Source organism: Rhododendron vialii, chromosome 5a, assembly GCF_030253575.1.
Source record: "Rhododendron vialii isolate Sample 1 chromosome 5a, ASM3025357v1".
Lineage (NCBI taxonomy): Eukaryota > Viridiplantae > Streptophyta > Magnoliopsida > Ericales > Ericaceae > Rhododendron > Rhododendron vialii.
The window spans coordinates 37060793-37077882 of NC_080561.1; the positions used below are offsets into that span (position 1 = coordinate 37060793).

The following is a 17090-nucleotide window of genomic DNA, read 5'->3' on the forward strand; positions in this document are numbered from 1 at the left end:
CAGTTTTTAACTTGAAATTGTCTTTTTACAAAATAAAGGCTTTTTTTGAGTTCTGAAACGGAGCTTAATTGTAAATTGGTCAAGGTACCACGGAAAAAAAAACACTCCATACTGCAGTGCTCATAACATCGCACATAATTTGCGCACACCCGCAATCCAGCCGTTATCAACCCCATTTGGACGGTGTCGACAATCTCGCTCTACCCCTCTCTCTCCCCTCGAGACAAAGAGAAGGGGTCTCTCTCTCTCTCTCTCTCTCTCTCAGATTTTCTTATTCCATGATCTAATCACTTTTCCATGATCTAATCACTCAACCCTCCCTATACAAATCGAAACGAGTTCGTACAGCTACCCGCATTCCCTGCAGGAGATCTGAAACCGAGCGATCCAGATCGTCCCCGAATCCAATCGGACGATCGATCCCGACCGTCGGACAATGGCGGCATCGTCGCGGCGCCTCCGCGAGCTCCAATCCCAGCCCTCCAACAAGACCTGCGTCGACTGCTCCCAGAAGAACCCCCAGTGGGCCTCGGTCTCCTACGGCGTGTTCATGTGCCTCGAGTGCTCCGGCAAGCACCGCGGCCTCGGCGTCCACATCAGCTTCGTCCGGTCCGTCACCATGGACTCCTGGTCCGAGATCCAGCTCAAGAAAATGGAGTCCGGCGGCAACGACGCCCTCAACACTTTCCTCGCCCGATACGGGATCCCAAAGGACACCGAAATCGTCAAGAAATACAACACCGACGCAGCCGCGGTCTACCGCGACCGGATCCAAGCCCTAGCCGAGGGCAAACCCTGGCGGGACCCGCCCGTGGTTAAGAAGAAACCTCCGTTGGATCCAGGCCCTAGGAATAATACTGTTGCTGGGGGCTGGGATAGCTGGGATGATGACGTCAGATCGGGGTCGGAGGTGAGGAGGAACCAGTCGGTGAGCGATTTTAGGAGCGGAGGGGGAGGGGGTGGGGGACCGGCGAGGTCGAGGTCGAGTCAGGATATATATACGAAGGGGCAGCTGGAGGCATCGGCGGCGAACAAGGAGAGCTTCTTCGCGAGGAAGATGGTGGAGAACGAGTCGCGGCCGGAGGGGCTGCCGCCGTCGCAGGGTGGGAAGTACGTGGGGTTTGGATCGAGTCTGAACCCGGTGGCGCCGAGGAATGATTCGCAAGGGGATGTGCTCTCTGCCGTTAGTCAGGTAGATTTTCTGTGCATTTGAGGTTAATTCACGCGGGGCACGTTTGATTGTCGGACTATGTTTTGGATGGATTGGAAAATTTGGGATTAATGATGGTGATAAAGGACTTGTGGATCCTGCTATAATAGATGGGATTATAGGTAGGATAGGATTAGTTGTACGAAGTAGTGGTAGAGTTGAAAATTTTGGAATTACCGGTATAATAGATGAGATTGTATGTAGTACAGGATTAGTTGTAGTATGTTTGATTTGGGAGGGATAAAGTATGAGACATTGGGTGTTAAGAATCATTTTTGATCATTGGATGAAGAGGGAAATATTCCTAAAGTCCGGATTAACTAATAGATGAGATTGTATGTAGTACAGTATTAGTTGTGGTATGTTTGATTTGGGTGGGATAAAGTATGAGACATTTAGTGTAAAGAATCATTTTTGATCACTGGATGAAGAGGGAAATATTCCTAAACGTCAGGATTAACTAATACCACCCCTGGGTCGTATTGGATATCCCTTAAATATGGTAAAGCGGCCAAATAGTCCCCATCTAGTCCGGTATTATATTTAGTCCCGCGTGACAAATGTGGTATTGTCTTATCCTCAGGAACATGTGGATTGTGGCTTCACATGTTTACCATGGGTGCGGGATTACAATCCCGGCATCAAACATGCCTTTGGAATACTGATCTTTTTATGGGTTGATCTTGTGTTTGTTTTGGTATGTTGATCTTATCTTTGGTTATGTATGTTGTGTGCAGGGATTTGGTAGGCTATCTATGGTTGCTGCATCTGCAGCGCAATCTGCAGCCACTGTTGTTCAAGCTGGTACAAAGGAGATTAGTTCCAAGGTATTTTGCGCTTCCTTAATTTTAATTTGCCCTATTTTCGCTAATTCTGAGTTGTCGTGTGGCAACTGTTTACTATTATTATGTTCTTATTGCTGAGGATCACAGTGATAGTTGTGTTAGTATGACCAGGATTTTTGGGGGAAAGCATGTTCATCACATTAGCGAATATATAACTTCTACGATTCTATTACAATGCTATTACAATGTTGCAGTTATTGGGGAGGTTGTTGGTTGACTTTGTTTTAACTTTGAACTCTGGAAGATACAAACGCGAGAATGTTAGGGGATACTGTGACCTCTCGGCTCTCAGGAAGGCACAATTTATTGTGTTTTATTTGATTGTACCTTTTTATTCTTGTGACTTGAAGGTGAATCCAAAATCAGTAAAATAATTATTGAGCAAAGAGTAACCTTTGATGAAAAGAAAAAAAGAAAAAGGAAAGCATTTTTGAATCATAGTTTTATACAACTAAGAGATGTTATGTTCAATGGTATGGGAAAAGCTCGGGTTGATAGCTGGATTAGATTGCTAGATCCTAGAAGGAAGCCAGAAGGTGAGTGTCGAGAGATGGATAGAAGGTGAGACTGTATGAGTTTCAAGTTTTGATTTTTTGTTAGAAACAAAGGCATATTCCGGGGCAAAAGTCAGCACGCATCAGCCATGTTCCTGTGAACATGGCCTCATTGAAGTTTCTGGTAGTTCTTATCCCAAAACTGCCCTAATAAGGTTTCTTCAGAGGATTCATAATAGCTTTGGCAACCATTGATAACCATGGCTGTACGCGCTCATGCACACACACACAGAGGGAGGGAAGGAGGGAGGGAGACCTAAACTCTTTTCGTTGAGGAGAGGTGCAAGTTGACCACTTTCAAGAAGAATTTTATGGTGCAAGATCCTCACCTACTGTTAAGCAAGGGTAGTTGTATGATGACCCTTGTCGTACTGGGTTTAGGCTGTTCATTCGAGATACTTGTTATGATGTCTCCTAGACATTTTCATGAAGTTGCTTTCCTCTTCCTCGTCCTTTGGATTTGAAACAAGCCCTAAAGTGTGACAACAAGGATAATGAAGTAAAGTCCACTGTATTGCAAGTCAACCTGGGGACTTGAGATAATGGAAATATTGTAGTATTTCTTAGTACTTGTTCATATTAATTCTTAGCTTTGAGCAGTTGTTTTTCCTTGAGGGTCTGTTTGTTTGGGGTGAAAGGGAGGGGATATTACATCACCCCGGATATGGCAATCCAGAGTGAACCAAACCAGTTGTTAACTCCTTTCGAACTGGATATGATCCGGGGGAATGTTTTTATCCCCATGGTTGGGGAATAGATCTTCCCAAATCCCATCTCATACCCGGTCCATAATTAGTCTCCCTTATATATTCTGGCTCTATTTACAGTAATGCCATGATTAAGTATGAAATTCCCATTACTAATTACAAAAATGCCATTTACGTACTCATATCCATCCATATCCCCTTTCTATAAAATACTTGAACAAACCCTGTATAGTTAATCACCCGATTGATCCCTCTCAAATAATGTCCTATCCTACTATAACCCCCTCCTACTATATCCTCCCAACGTCCCTCCAAATCTAATCTCGCTAACAAATAGGCCGTAAGGGACACTTCAGAGTAGCACGTATCAGAAGGATGGTTGGGTCCTTGGGACAAGGCATGTAGACACGTACTTGTCCAAAGAATGTGAAAAAGAGGCACGGGTAATGATAGCTTGGTGGTAATCATGGCTTCCATTTCACAAACACTTGGTTTTGAATCCCCATAAGAGGCAACCTGACTTCATATATACTAAATCAGCGGATAACTAATGCATCTGATGTTCTTCTTTTGTACTGAACAAAATGTTCTTCCATGTACTCTTTTGTGCTGTTTAATAACCAACTAGAAGCGGTGGGACTAGTAAGGTGGTGGGATTAGGATAAGATTCACCATGCCAATGGATTGCCAACATCCTCTAATTCCAAACCCATGTTTGTTTTCGGCAGCATTAGATCTTGAGATTTGATTATTAGTCTTGTGCTATTGTTTGTTTGCAAATGAGTGGATGGGATTAAAAATCATTATTCTCAAATTGCCCTTGGGTTGATGAAACTTTTACAAGGCATAGGATTTTGCAACCTGTGCTTCAAAAATACAAACGCAGAACCCAATAATTTTCCTTTCAGGCAACATATATTAACAGAACCCAACTATGCATTTTATCCAGAACTATAGGTCTTTTCAACTTTTTTGCAAAACACAGTACAATCACTTTTAACCCAGAAATGTCCGAGTAACGAAACCAATAAAATGAACCAGTGGCGTAGCTAGGAATCTATATAAGTGGGGGCACCTTTTGAACACATTTCAACCAAAAAAAATCATACCAAACAATGTTAGTATAATAAATAATTAACGTTCGTGCTGAGAATTGAAAAACCTAACCTATTTATTAAGAAAGTAACATACATAGAATATAAAACAAACAAATTTGAATTGTCTTAACGGATCAAGTCTAAGAGCAATTTACTACACAATATTTAGCAATCTTGCTTCCATTGTTAATAATTTATAAAGTATAAAACCCACAGCCCATGGTTTAGGCACTTTTGAATTGTGGACATTATGCATTAGAGAGTTCCAAAGAGTAAGTGGCCACTATTATTTGCATTAAACATCTTATTTCGCAAGTGTAATGACATTGTTCTAATATGTCAAATAAAATTGAGAATGAATGATATTCGAAATGTCTTAGAGTGATTAAAAGTAAATTTATGAAATACAATTACCAAGACAAAATGTCAAATATACATTTTTAAATTTTGAATTCAAAAAAAAAAAAAAAACAGTGGGGGCGCGTGCCCCCGTTCGTCCCTTACTCCCTCCGCCACTGAAATGAACACAAGTACAAAAACAAGATTTCCAGAAATGAACACAAACCCATAACTCAAAACCGTATTTCAAAACATGGTTTCCTTTAAAACCTGCATTTCACAGGACCCAATTCTGGAACTTGTATAGCCCAGAACCTGCATTAAATCGTCTATAACTTAAAAACAGAAAGCCAAAACCTATGCCTTGCCCAGTGGTTTTCGTACTAACTGGAAGTAAATTGGGCCAATCTGTCTTCCTTGCACCGTTGGAAGGTCTCTGCAGAACAATGGATGCACAAAATGTTGAGAATTGGGACCTAGGGTTTCGTATACATGATATAAGTTTGGGGTATATTGGCCATTAGTTGGATTGACCTAGGGGCTAGGGCTGCATGGCAGTCTCGTCTTTCAGCATTCCAGGTCTCTGGACAGGACTGACAGGATCACAGTACCTGGTCCAAGGAGGGAATCCCCTTGGAATGGCTAATCCAATCCCTTATCAAACGGGGCCTTTAAGAAAACGACAGGAAAGGAGAAAAATCGTGGCGTGTATTTCTGATGTTGGATATTACTCTTTGTGTGTAGCTTGATATCACCGTTAAGAACCTCTACAACATTAGGACTGAAGGTGTTGACTTTAAATGGCAAGGCAACCTCTCTTATGAGGATAGGTAGCATCCTATCATAGGTGGCTGATTCACGGGCTTGTAGCTCTCTGACACTCCTTGGTCGTGTCTTGACTTGCATAATTTGTGGTTTGTGGCTGTTCGGTTGCGTTGCCGCACCGACATGCTGTAGCTTGGTTGGTCATGATCTGGGCATGATCTGATCATGTCAGGTGACAAGGTCTCGTTTGTCAGTTGTTGGTCAAATAAATGCAATGGCATTTATCATTGGAGCATGTGATTACTAATTTGAATCAATCATACGGTATGATTGGAGTAAAATAAATGGGTAAAGTATTTCTAACAGGTCAAAGAGGGGGGTTACGACACCAAGGTGAATGAAACGGTCACTGTTGTCACTGCAAAAACAACAGAGATTGGGCAGAAGACATGGGGGATAATGAAAGGTGTCATGGCATTGGCGTCACAGAAGGTGGAGGAGTTCTCTAAGGAAGGTACTGTCAGCTGGAAGGCCGACAACTGGCAACGAAACGAAAGCGAGGGCAATGGATACTATCAGGAGTTTTCACAAGAGTCCAAAGGACCTAGTTCCGGTGGAGGGCAATCCTCATCCACTGCACATTCTAGTAATTTCAGTTCTTGGGATGATTGGGATCAAAAGGACAACAAGAAAGAACAAACTACAAAGCCTGCAGCAGCTAGTAATGGGGATGGGTGGGCTGGTTGGGATGATGCTAAGGATGATGGATTTGATAACTTTTACCAAAGCGCATCCAGTACGAAAACTGTTAGTCACAATGGAAAACCAGATTCCAACTGGACCGGAGGCGGCTTTCTCTGAGGTTAGTATACTATCACCAACTTTTCTTTGTTTCATTTATTTTGGCCGCTTAATGGCCGAGAATAGTTTACATATGTATAATTGTGAACATTGTGGGTTAAGTGCACAACCCAAAAGGACTAGCGCTGCCTTTGTGTGTGAGGAACATTGCTGCGACTTCTAAACTTAGGTCGCTTTACTGTAGTTTGTTTTGAATTTTTTATTGACTTCTGTGTACTGCACTTTGATTTGAAATTTGAATCATTAAGTGTTCTCTTAAACTTCTGTGGGTAATTATACAGATTGTATTGGTAAAACAAGTACGTATTTTTGTTGAAATACTTGTTTTCTGTTGACCAATGTACGTCATTGGAAAAAAATAGTAAAATTCTAGGAGCCCTATTGGTAGATTCACCAAAACCGTTTTCACGGCAGAATTCGGCCAGGTTTTCGTGGTTGTTTTTGTTTGTTTTTTGAATTAGACAGCCAACATACAAAGCAGAAATGAAAGATATAGAGTCAAGTTTAGTCTAGGCTATTTCATTGAGAGAACACAAATGATATTTTGTCAAAACTATCATGTTTGTCAAAACAGGAAAGCAACTACTCCATACAAAAAGGTTAGGTCGTACCCCCCAAAAAAAGGGCAGGAATTGAACCAAGGTAAAAAGTAGAAACAGTGGAAAGAAATACTCATGCTTCTCAATGTTGTTCTTCCAGCGGCCTCTAAGGCACTGAAATATGGTCAAGTCTCTTGCACCTTCTGAGGTAATTGTACACAGCAATAGCGTATTTTCCCTTTATTTAAAAGTTGATGTGACTGGACAATGTGACGGGAATGTGGATTGTGATGAGTGTTTTTATACACAGTAAAGGATAAAAATCCTATCCGGCTACCCTAGACAGCTCTCCTTTCAGAGTGAGGGAATATGAGAAATGGTACACTCCATGAAAGAAAAAACATGAATTCATATTTACCAAAAAAAAAAAAAAACATGAATCCATCCATGGAGGGGCAAACGAGCCTTAGAAAACGAGAAGGTGTGAGTCTCTTAAACCCATGAAATGGCGTCGTTTCATGGAGAAACTTTTGGTTGCGGCTGACGTGGTACCCTTTGCGTACATTTGGATCGTCCAAAATTTTCAAAAATTCAATTGTTGACGGTTTATATTAAAACACACTTTTCATTTTTTTAAAAATATGTTCGGTGCTTTTAATCCGGATCGTCGGTTGTATTTTTTGGAGAGCCAGAATTTGCAACCAAAAGTTTATCTGTTAGTAGGAAAAAATAGAACAAAAGAAATGTAAAGAAGCAAGGGCCCCACACAAAACCACTTCTTGGTTGCCATGTACTTCATGGACGGATTAATGTTTTTTTTTTTGATAAATATGGATTCATGTTTTCTATTTCATGGAGTGTACCATTTCTCATATTCTCTCCCTCTCTGAAAGAACAGTTGTCTAGGGTTGCTGGATAGGATTTTTATCGTTTACTGTGTATATAAACACTCATCACACTCCACCTTTCCGTCACATCACCATTTTTGTCAAGTCACAACAACTTTAAAATAAATGGAATTTGCTGTGTACACTTACCTCAGAAGGTCCAAAGGAGGTGTGAGAGACTTGACCATACTTCAGTGCCTTAGAGGCCGTTGGAAGAACATCGTTGAGAAGCGTGAGTATTTCTTTCCACTGTTTCTACTTTTTACTGTGGTTCAATTCCTGCCCTTTTTTTTTTGGATGCGACATGACCTTTTTGTATGGAGTAGTTGCTTTCACTTTTTGACAAACATGATAGTTTTGACAAAATATCATTTGCGTTCTCCCAATGAAATGGCCTAGACTAAACTCGACTCTTCGACTCTATATCTTTCATTTAAGCTTTGTATGTTGGGTGTGTGAAGAATATAGTTCCTTATCTGTTGACAAACCCTAAAGTATATGTTCTGATTGTTCACTTGTTAGTCATCTAGAGCTTGGAGAGCTAAACCTGCCATAACTCATAAGCAGTAAATAGTTAGCTAAGAATTCATTTAGTGGTGAGATTGCTGAGTGAATTAGAATGTCCTCTCCTACTTGCTAGAATGACAAGAACAAAGAGAACTATGAGGGTGTCAATCAAGTTGATACTGTATGTGTGTGTTTTTTATAATGATGAACATGATACGAAGAATAGTGAAGAAAAATATCATTGTAATTGTCTTATGGTATTATATGTATCTTGTCCTTCTGTCGGATTATATGTTCGATAAGTATTGCTATCCTGGCTCTGTTAAGTTTTTAATCAAACGTCGTATGTATGGTCTCCTTGGATATAGTCTAATACTGCGACATACTTAAATCTGGTCAAGTGCCACATCGGAGTGTTGTTCACACTGAGGCTTTTGGAAACCAAAGGGCACACTCCTTTGCCTTGGGGATATGAGGTCTGATTTGAAGAAATCAAGTTACAACGGATGTTACATGGCCTGGATTTTGGTAATTACTATTTCTCACACGATATCATGGTGAATTTCCGAACCAGATTGCCCGTGGGATTGTATTGGGTCATCCTCGATGTCGAGCGTCTTAGACACCGGGGCTTCCTCCGTGTGGGCTGAGTCATGTTGTTGGATCACGAGCACGGAAGACACTATGCTCTGGCCCGAAGAGGCCAGCAAGTCTCCGATGGGCCCTAGCTCAGCGTGCTCGGCTTCACAGTCGGCCAGTGATGGAACCATTGTCGAAGGGAACCGCCCTTTGCCTAGGACGATTAGATCATGATCCCCGCTCCGTCCGATCACCATTACACCTTCGACAAGGTTGCCTGCCGCCTTTTCGATGTACTCCACCACACCATCCCACTTGGTTCGGAACTCCGCCACGGCTTCATCATCTAGCATCTGCAGCCAAATGAAAACAAATTTCAATAAGCTATAATGGGTTCGGGAGTTTTGTTACGCACGCGTAACTAGTTCAACCAATTAAGAGCATCTCCAACCCAACACTCTTAAATAGAGGATCAAAATAAGACATTATTTTTACTTTTTCAATATAAAGAGAGGTTGTTGTGCCATAATATCAACTTGGGCTAATATCGGCCTAAATATCTGAAAAACAAGTCCAGTTTAGGGGGAAAAATATCGGGAAAATGACGGGCAAGTACGTGTTTTGATGATTAATACCTCCTGCCAAGGATATTTTCAGTATTTAAATTTTTTTTTAGTTTGTTCTAAATGGGTATTAATTATCAAAACACGTATTGGGCTGTCATTTTTCCAAAAATATCTGAAGAACAAGTCTAATTTAGGGGGAATCAGATCATAGCCCAAGAATGTTACGCCAATGTGGGCTTTCAAATGTTGATGCAGTGAAGTTGTTGGGATAAATTACGGGCCAGTCTAGGTAATTGACTCATATTCCCAAGAACTCTAGCCCAATCTAGAAATCCACCATAAAGGAGAGGCTCACACTTTTCCACACAAACTTCTAAGTAAATAAAAGGGGAATTAATTTCTACACTCCATTTTTTGATAACCACATTCCTTTTTTTTGGATTTTAGTGTTGAAAATATATGTATTTTTTTTGCTAGAAGACAAAAAAGGGAGTGTAAAAATCAATTTCCAAAAAAATAGGCCATACTTTTTAATGGGAATTATGGTGCATTTTTTGGACTAATCCGTAATTTATCCTAGTTGTTTGCTTGATATCATCTTGAGAGCAGGTTCAACCCATAGCAACCCAACCAGAATTTTCTGCCTCATTAATTAGGGGCGATTCTGCCACGAATCGGCACCTGCGTCTGGGCTGCTTTCGGCCTAACAATGAACCAAACCATGCATGTTGCAAACAATTTTATTATTAATCCTTGTAAAAACTCTAAATAGGGGCCTTTTTTGGATCTAAAATTTGGGGGATCTAGATGGCTGCCTGGTTTGCCTATACCTAGAGCGAGCCGGGTGTGTATGTGTGAGAGAGAGAGAGAATACCTTCTCCTTTTCGCGGTCCATTGCAGCAATTGAGAAGTTGTAACTTGTCTCGCTACTCTTGTTTAGTGATGGCCGTAACGTAACGCCGTTGCCCTCCAATACTTCTTTCTCAATGAACCTCGTGACGCTAACCTTAATGGCCGGATGTTCCGCCATCCTCCGACCCAATGCCAATGCCTCACGATCGTCGGGCCCGCCAAAAAACAAAATACACACCCTTTGCGCCATGGTGGGAATGCGCCCAGGAGTCTTATGGGCCCTACCACTACTACTAACGCTGCCGCTGCCACTACTACTACTAACACTGTCACTGTCACTACCACCACCGCCACTAAATCCACGGTCCACAAGCACCCCCACCGAACACGGCGAATCCTTCAGTACCCTTTGATTGACACCCCTCCACCCATGGCCCGCATTCTCCACCATCAGCTCACTATCACCATCCGATTTCCTCCACTTTTTGTGGAATGGCAAGATAATCATTTTCACCCTTTTATCTGCCGCGATGTGGCATATATCCTCGTGCATTGTGGACAATGCTGATATGGCAGTTACGGGTTGGATGCTGACTTGGCCGAGTTGGGTGTAAGCTTGGAATGCTACGGCGACTCGGTCGTATAACTCACCCTGGTTGCAGTGCTGGTTGATGAACGGGAAGCCGTTTTTGCGGACCCGTTGGACCATGACGATGGAGGAGGAGCGCTCGGTGAGCTCGACGAGGTGCATGAGGTAGAGTTTGAGGCGGGCGTTGGTGGTCGATCGAGTTGACTCGATGAGGTTGACGAGTGCAGGGACGTTTCCGGGGCCGTGGACGCAGGCGAGGAGGTGGAACTCGTCATTTTTGGTGGTTTTTAGAGCAGCGGATTTGAAGCGGCCGTTAGTTGTGGTGGAGGAGGAGGAGGAGGAGGAGGAGACGTTGCAGGCGGGTTTGTAGATGGCCATGACTGTGGGAGTAGTCATGAAGGTAGTGAACAGTGCCATGAGGACCAATATTGCAAATACCTCATCGTTGAGTACCTGGTGAGAACCATATGCCAAAATTAATTTAAATGGTAATTGACTGGTATAAGCCAAAAAAATGCAAAAATATTGAGGTACTTAGATTCTTTTTTTTTTCATTTTAAATTAAGATAAGTAGTTATCACTATGAATTCTCCATGTTCCTTCCATTTAAAAATTGTACAGTGGTTGGAGAGCGTTGCAACACGATGAGGTGGTGCTACCGGACCATTCAATAAGTACTTGATTGTCCGCTATAGCAATAACGTAACTTGTGATTCAAAGTACTTTTCCGTAACTTGTGATTTAGATATAGACTTTCCCGTCCAATCCAAATGAACGACATGAGATGATCCCATTCCTCAGAAAAAAGAAGATGCTGCCTTTACATTGCTAGACAAACACAGAATACCAGTGGACAAAGATCTGTGTGACCCAAAAATCAAGATCCTAATTAGAAAGTATTTCATCTTTCTTGGGGTACAAATAGGAGCATCGCTCTCACTACCATCACGTGTTATAAAACATATACTTGAGCATATCTAGGTAGTTGCGTGTTAGCCAATAACGAGTTTAGATCTTCATTCTTGAGAGATCGACTCGAACCAGATAAATATATTTGATCATTTTTCTTGGCCGCTGATTTTGCCACTTTTTTTTGTTAACGTCACTCCCCTGCAAGAGTATTTTTCCACAAATCGAACCAGATAAATATATTTGATCCTTTTTCTTGGCTGCTAATTTTGCCATTTCTTTTTTTGTTAACGCCACTCCCCTGCAAATGTATTTTTGGTGCAAAAATATACTTGCAGGGGAGTGGCGTTAATAAAAAAGGGAGTGATAAAATCATTTCCCTTTTTCTTTCACTAATTAGAATCTTTACACATTTTCAAGTAGCTAAAAAGAAGTATTTGAATTGAGTACCAACTTCAACTTCATTGTAATTTGGTAGATTAAAAGATATGCTGCCACATTTGGTGACCATATTTAGGATGCCATGCAAGTCGTCTTTAATACACCGGTGAAACGGGGCCTCACCTGTTATGGTTTTTTTTTTTTTTAATCAATGGGAGAAAGATAGTTATATGGTATACTAGTCATTGTCACCAAATGTGGTCATGATAGAATTGCGGCACTGCAATACAGTTGCAGTGGTGGCAGAAGATATATGCCAAGAATCTCAACTTTTCATGCATAATTAGTTAGTAATGGAGAATTTTGCCTTTATTCTAATTTGGTGATGTGCGCACTAACGATTTTGATTAGACTACTCATCTGGTTGATCTGCTTAGGCCCCGTTCCAGAACATCTTTTTAAAAAATAAGTACTTATTTCACATTTTTAAACTCAAAAATAATGTAAATGAAAAACAATTTTTTAATTTTTTTGCATCGTATTAAATATCTCAATGAGATCTATCAAACAAGATCCATATTGCATATTTTTAAATTTCAATAAGCCTATAATTTTTGAGCTTGAAATTGTCTTTTTAAAAAATAAGGACTTAAAACCCGTTCTGGAACGGGGCCTTAAAAGCATTCGGACTCTTGGTGTGCTCATCACTATGGATTGAGTAATTATTCAGCGCTCTTGGAAGTACAGTTACCATGCAATTAAAATATCAAGGGAGTAAGGCTCCCTTCCAAAACATCTTCTTAAAGAATAAGTACTTATTTTACATTTTCTAACTCAAAAATAATGTAAATGAAAAATAATTTTTAATTTTTTTTGCACCGTGTTAAAGATCTTAATGAGATCTATCAAATAAGATCCATAGTGATAGGAAAATTATTTGCATAAGCACATGATTTTTGAGCTTGAAATTGTCTTCTTAAAAAATAAGTACTTATTTGTTATTCGGAAATGGGGCCTAAGTAATACGTACACAATCACCAACTACAGTGGTTTCGGCAGAATAAAGTTTGCACTGTTTTTTCAACACAGAAGGGTAAGAAAGTAATTTTACTTATCACCTCCACTAGACAATTGCTGATTAGGAAAGGATCCGGATCTGGGTATCACTTAAAAAAGTTGGGAAAATATAAAAGTTATCTAAAATATCTGTCCATATTATATTATTCTGTGGTCTTTCGTGAATTTTGTTAAATGTTTACTTATTATTTTCTTAGATTTCAATCGCTGAGATGAACAAATAATTCAAAAAATTCAAATGCGGAATGAGCTAAAATTTTAAAAATACGGAAAAAATAAGTTAAAATATGGTAACTAACCTTCTTCTCTTTGCCAATGTTGAGTACAATTAGCTCCACCAACCCTTTAGTATTCATCAAAACACCAAGCGTAAACGACTCTCTCGTCGGAACCCTAAACGACATCGCTACCGCGAACGTCCCCAAAATCTTCCCGGCGCACGCCGTCACAATCACCAGCACCAAGAGCCCCCACGCCTCCACCCCGCATATCTTAGCCACGTCCGTCTTCAACCCGCTTGACGCGAAGTAGAGCGGGAGAAGTAGACCCGAGACGAAGTCCTCGATCCTCGAGATCAACCTCTCGGAAAATTTTCCCTTCGGGATGGTTAGTCCGAAGACGAAAGCGCCAAATATGGCGTGAATACCGATCAGGTCCGTCATGAAGCCGGAGACCATCACTCCGGCTAGGGTTAAGCAGATGAAGCTTTCGACGACGACGGCATCCCCAGAGGAGCAGCGGCGGGCGACCCATTTCATTGCGGGTCGGATCATGACCATCATGAAAGTGATGAATGCTATGCCGGAGAGGAGGACCCAGACTGATACCTGTAAAAATGTTTTTTTGTTGTTATTTCAGAGACAAGCCTGGCAAGGGTCCAGCAAGAAGTTTTTAGTATTAAAACACAGCCCTATTTGCGACTAAGGCCCCGTTCCGCTAATTGTATTTAATTCAAAAAATAAGTGTATTTATTTTAGTTAGTGGAATACACTCTAATAGTAAAGATTGAAGAGACGTGTGATTTCATAAGACACGCATATATTATAACATTATATTAATAACGTCACACATCACATAATATACATTTTGGGAGATTATACGTGATAATTATTTAGGCGAAATACAATTTTTAACTGTGAATCTTGATATATTATATCATTATATTAATGTCACACATCACATAATTATTTTTTTTAGTAATTGTACTACGCTATGGATCTTACAACATGAATGATTCAGATCACCAATAAAAGCATGGTGGGATTCATAAGGGCGGTGGTAGAAAACCCATGATTTTTACTGGCGGTGGAAGAAATTTAATCTCAAACGGTGTTTTTCATGCATTATGGTGTGATTTAACTACTAAGCTATACGCATAACCTCAATTAATATCACGTAGAAATCATTGACCTGTGATTAAAAAAGGGAAATGATATTGACACTTCAAAAATTGATGCAGACACTTCAAAAAATAAAGGAAAGTGACTTTGGAGTTACACTGATTTTAGAGTGCTTGCATCAATTTTTGGAGTGTCAATATTATTTCCTTTAAAAAAATATACAAATCAAACTTAAATCTTTGTCGCATATGGAGTAGAATTTAAAACACACAGAGAATAATATTTCTAACAATACCAAGGGGCTCTTGTGGGGTCCGTCGCTGCCGTTCCCCGCCGTGGCAACGGCGAGAGCGAGGAGAATCCACGCAACGACGTCGTTGAACGCTGCGGCGGCCATGGCGGTCTCTCCGACTCGCGTGGTGAGGAGCTTGAGTTCTGCTAAAATGCGCGCGAGGACAGGGAATGCGGTTACGGAGAGAGAAACGCCGATGAACACCACCAAGGCGACGTAACCGACTTTATCCTCGCCGCGCACGACTTTCCTCAGCACGAAGGCGACTCCGATGCCAGAGATGAACGGGACCGATATCCCGGCGGCGGCAATGGCTAAAGCTCGCCTACCGCTCCGGCGAATCGAGGTCAAGTCGAGCTCGAGGCCGACGAGGAAGAGGAAGAACAAGAGACCGATGCTCGATACCGATTCGAGTATCGGAGTGCTCCATGAGGGGAAAATCAGGTGTGAATACTCCGCGTTTCGCCCCAAAGCCGATGGACCGAGAAGAATCCCGCCCTGCATGTTAAAGCATAATTAGGCTGTGTTCTCGTAAATTTATAAGTCTGAAATTTATTTCGGTATTTTTCTCTTTTCGCAACTTTTTGTTAAGCAGTACTAGTTTTCTTATATTCGTAGTGTCTAAGTGTCCTTGATTAACTTACGCACATTTCAATTACTCCATCCGTCCCTTTTTAAGTGTTCCACTTCGTAATTTCAACTTATTAAAAAAACATTATCATTATACCTTTCACATCAATTTTTACCTCTGTTTTCCCTACTTACCCTCTATGGAGACATCATCATTACACTTTTACTCACTAATTTTTTAAAATGGAATCTACTTTTAGGGGCAAAATGGAAAATGTACTAGCTTTACCCACTAATTTTACAAAATAGACACTTATTAAGGGACAGCCCAAAATGAAATACTGGACATTAAAAAGGGGACGGAGGGAGTAACATTTAAGCTAGATATTTCCAATGTCCACAAGTAAAGTTTTTTTTTTTTTTTATTTAAAGTCGAAAAAAAGTTACTGTCTGCGTAAACTGACACCAAGAGTTGGCAAAACTACTAGTAAATTTCGATTTTCTGGGACAAAAAAAAAAAAACAGAGTAAGCAGCTAGTGGAGTGATAAGCATCGTATACTCCTATGCACTTGACTAAGGTTCAAACTTCGCTGGTTATGATTAATAATACTGACTTTCGCCGAAGAAAAGAAGGACAGACAAAGTAAGTGATTAGTAAAGCATACGATGATTTCTGCGAGGACTTTGGGTTGGCGGAGGGGTTTGAGGAGGAAAGAGAGGAGTCGGCTGAGGAAGAGGACCAAGGTGGTCTGGACTATGAGCAGCGGGAAGGCGTAGTTGAGGGGATTATCGCCTTGCCAAATTCCATTGGATGAGGTTTCGATGGAGCTGGTTATATTTACAGTCATTCTGAAGGCTGAAGTTGTACTATTAAGAGCAGACGAGGTGAGGAGTAGGAGGTTTAAGGCTTTAAGCCTTGATGGTGGTGTATTTATAGCTAGCCAGGGCTGCATGTATTTACGGCTACGGTCCACTCAGGTATTTTGTCCGATTGCCTAAAGTTTCAAATAGTATCAGATTTTTAAATACTATCATACATATGTTCCTTTGCTTTTTCAAAAGAAAGCAAGCATTGATTTGATTTAAATACTCCCTTTGTCCCAATTTATTTGTCTAATTTCGACATACAAATCGGGACGGTGAGAATATCATACAGATGCAACATATATTAGTGTATCAATTTTTGCGTTTATCGATCTCAATATAACAATCATGGGGAGGGATCAAGGGACAAAACATTTGTCAAAACAATAAACACTAAATCTTAGCCATTAAAATGGACAGCTGATAATAAAAATGAAAAGGCACATTCTCTCTTTTCCCCATTCAAATCACGTTCTCTCTCTCTCTCTCTCTCTCCCCCTCTCCTTCCTTCCTTTTTGATTTTAAATCTTAAAATGTGTGTAACTTTTGTTGTACAAATTTAATTTTATAAATTTTATATTTCTAAAATCTACTTGAAAAAATCTACAAAATAAGATCCATAATGAATGTAAAATTATGTAAAACTATTTTTTTAAAATTTTTCCATGTGACAATAATTTTTTTGGAATCATGTAGGGGAATTTGTTGGAAAATTTATCTTATTATATCTTCTCAATATTCCTATTTTTTTCCATAAGA

At 40.6% G+C, this 17090-nt stretch overlaps 2 protein-coding genes across 2 annotated transcripts; one reads left to right on the forward strand and one right to left on the reverse strand.

Moving 5' to 3' along the window:
- Positions 1-108: 108 nt before the first annotated feature.
- LOC131326350 (probable ADP-ribosylation factor GTPase-activating protein AGD6) lies at positions 109-6638 on the forward strand. Its single transcript, XM_058359105.1, has 3 exons — positions 109-1192; positions 1948-2037; positions 5884-6638. Exons 1-3 carry the CDS (start codon positions 437-439, stop codon positions 6376-6378), a joined length of 1341 nt encoding a protein of 446 aa, XP_058215088.1. The 5' UTR covers positions 109-436; the 3' UTR covers positions 6379-6638.
- Positions 6639-8550: 1912 nt separating this feature from the next.
- Positions 8551-16371, reverse strand: LOC131326351 (cation/H(+) antiporter 20). The gene is made up of 5 exons (XM_058359106.1): positions 16133-16371; positions 14900-15394; positions 13564-14091; positions 10331-11350; positions 8551-9243 (listed from the first exon to the last, which is right to left on the reverse strand). Exons 1-5 carry the CDS (start codon positions 16313-16315, stop codon positions 8854-8856), a joined length of 2616 nt encoding a protein of 871 aa, XP_058215089.1. The 5' UTR covers positions 16316-16371; the 3' UTR covers positions 8551-8853.
- Between the last annotated feature and the right edge of the window lie 719 nt (positions 16372-17090).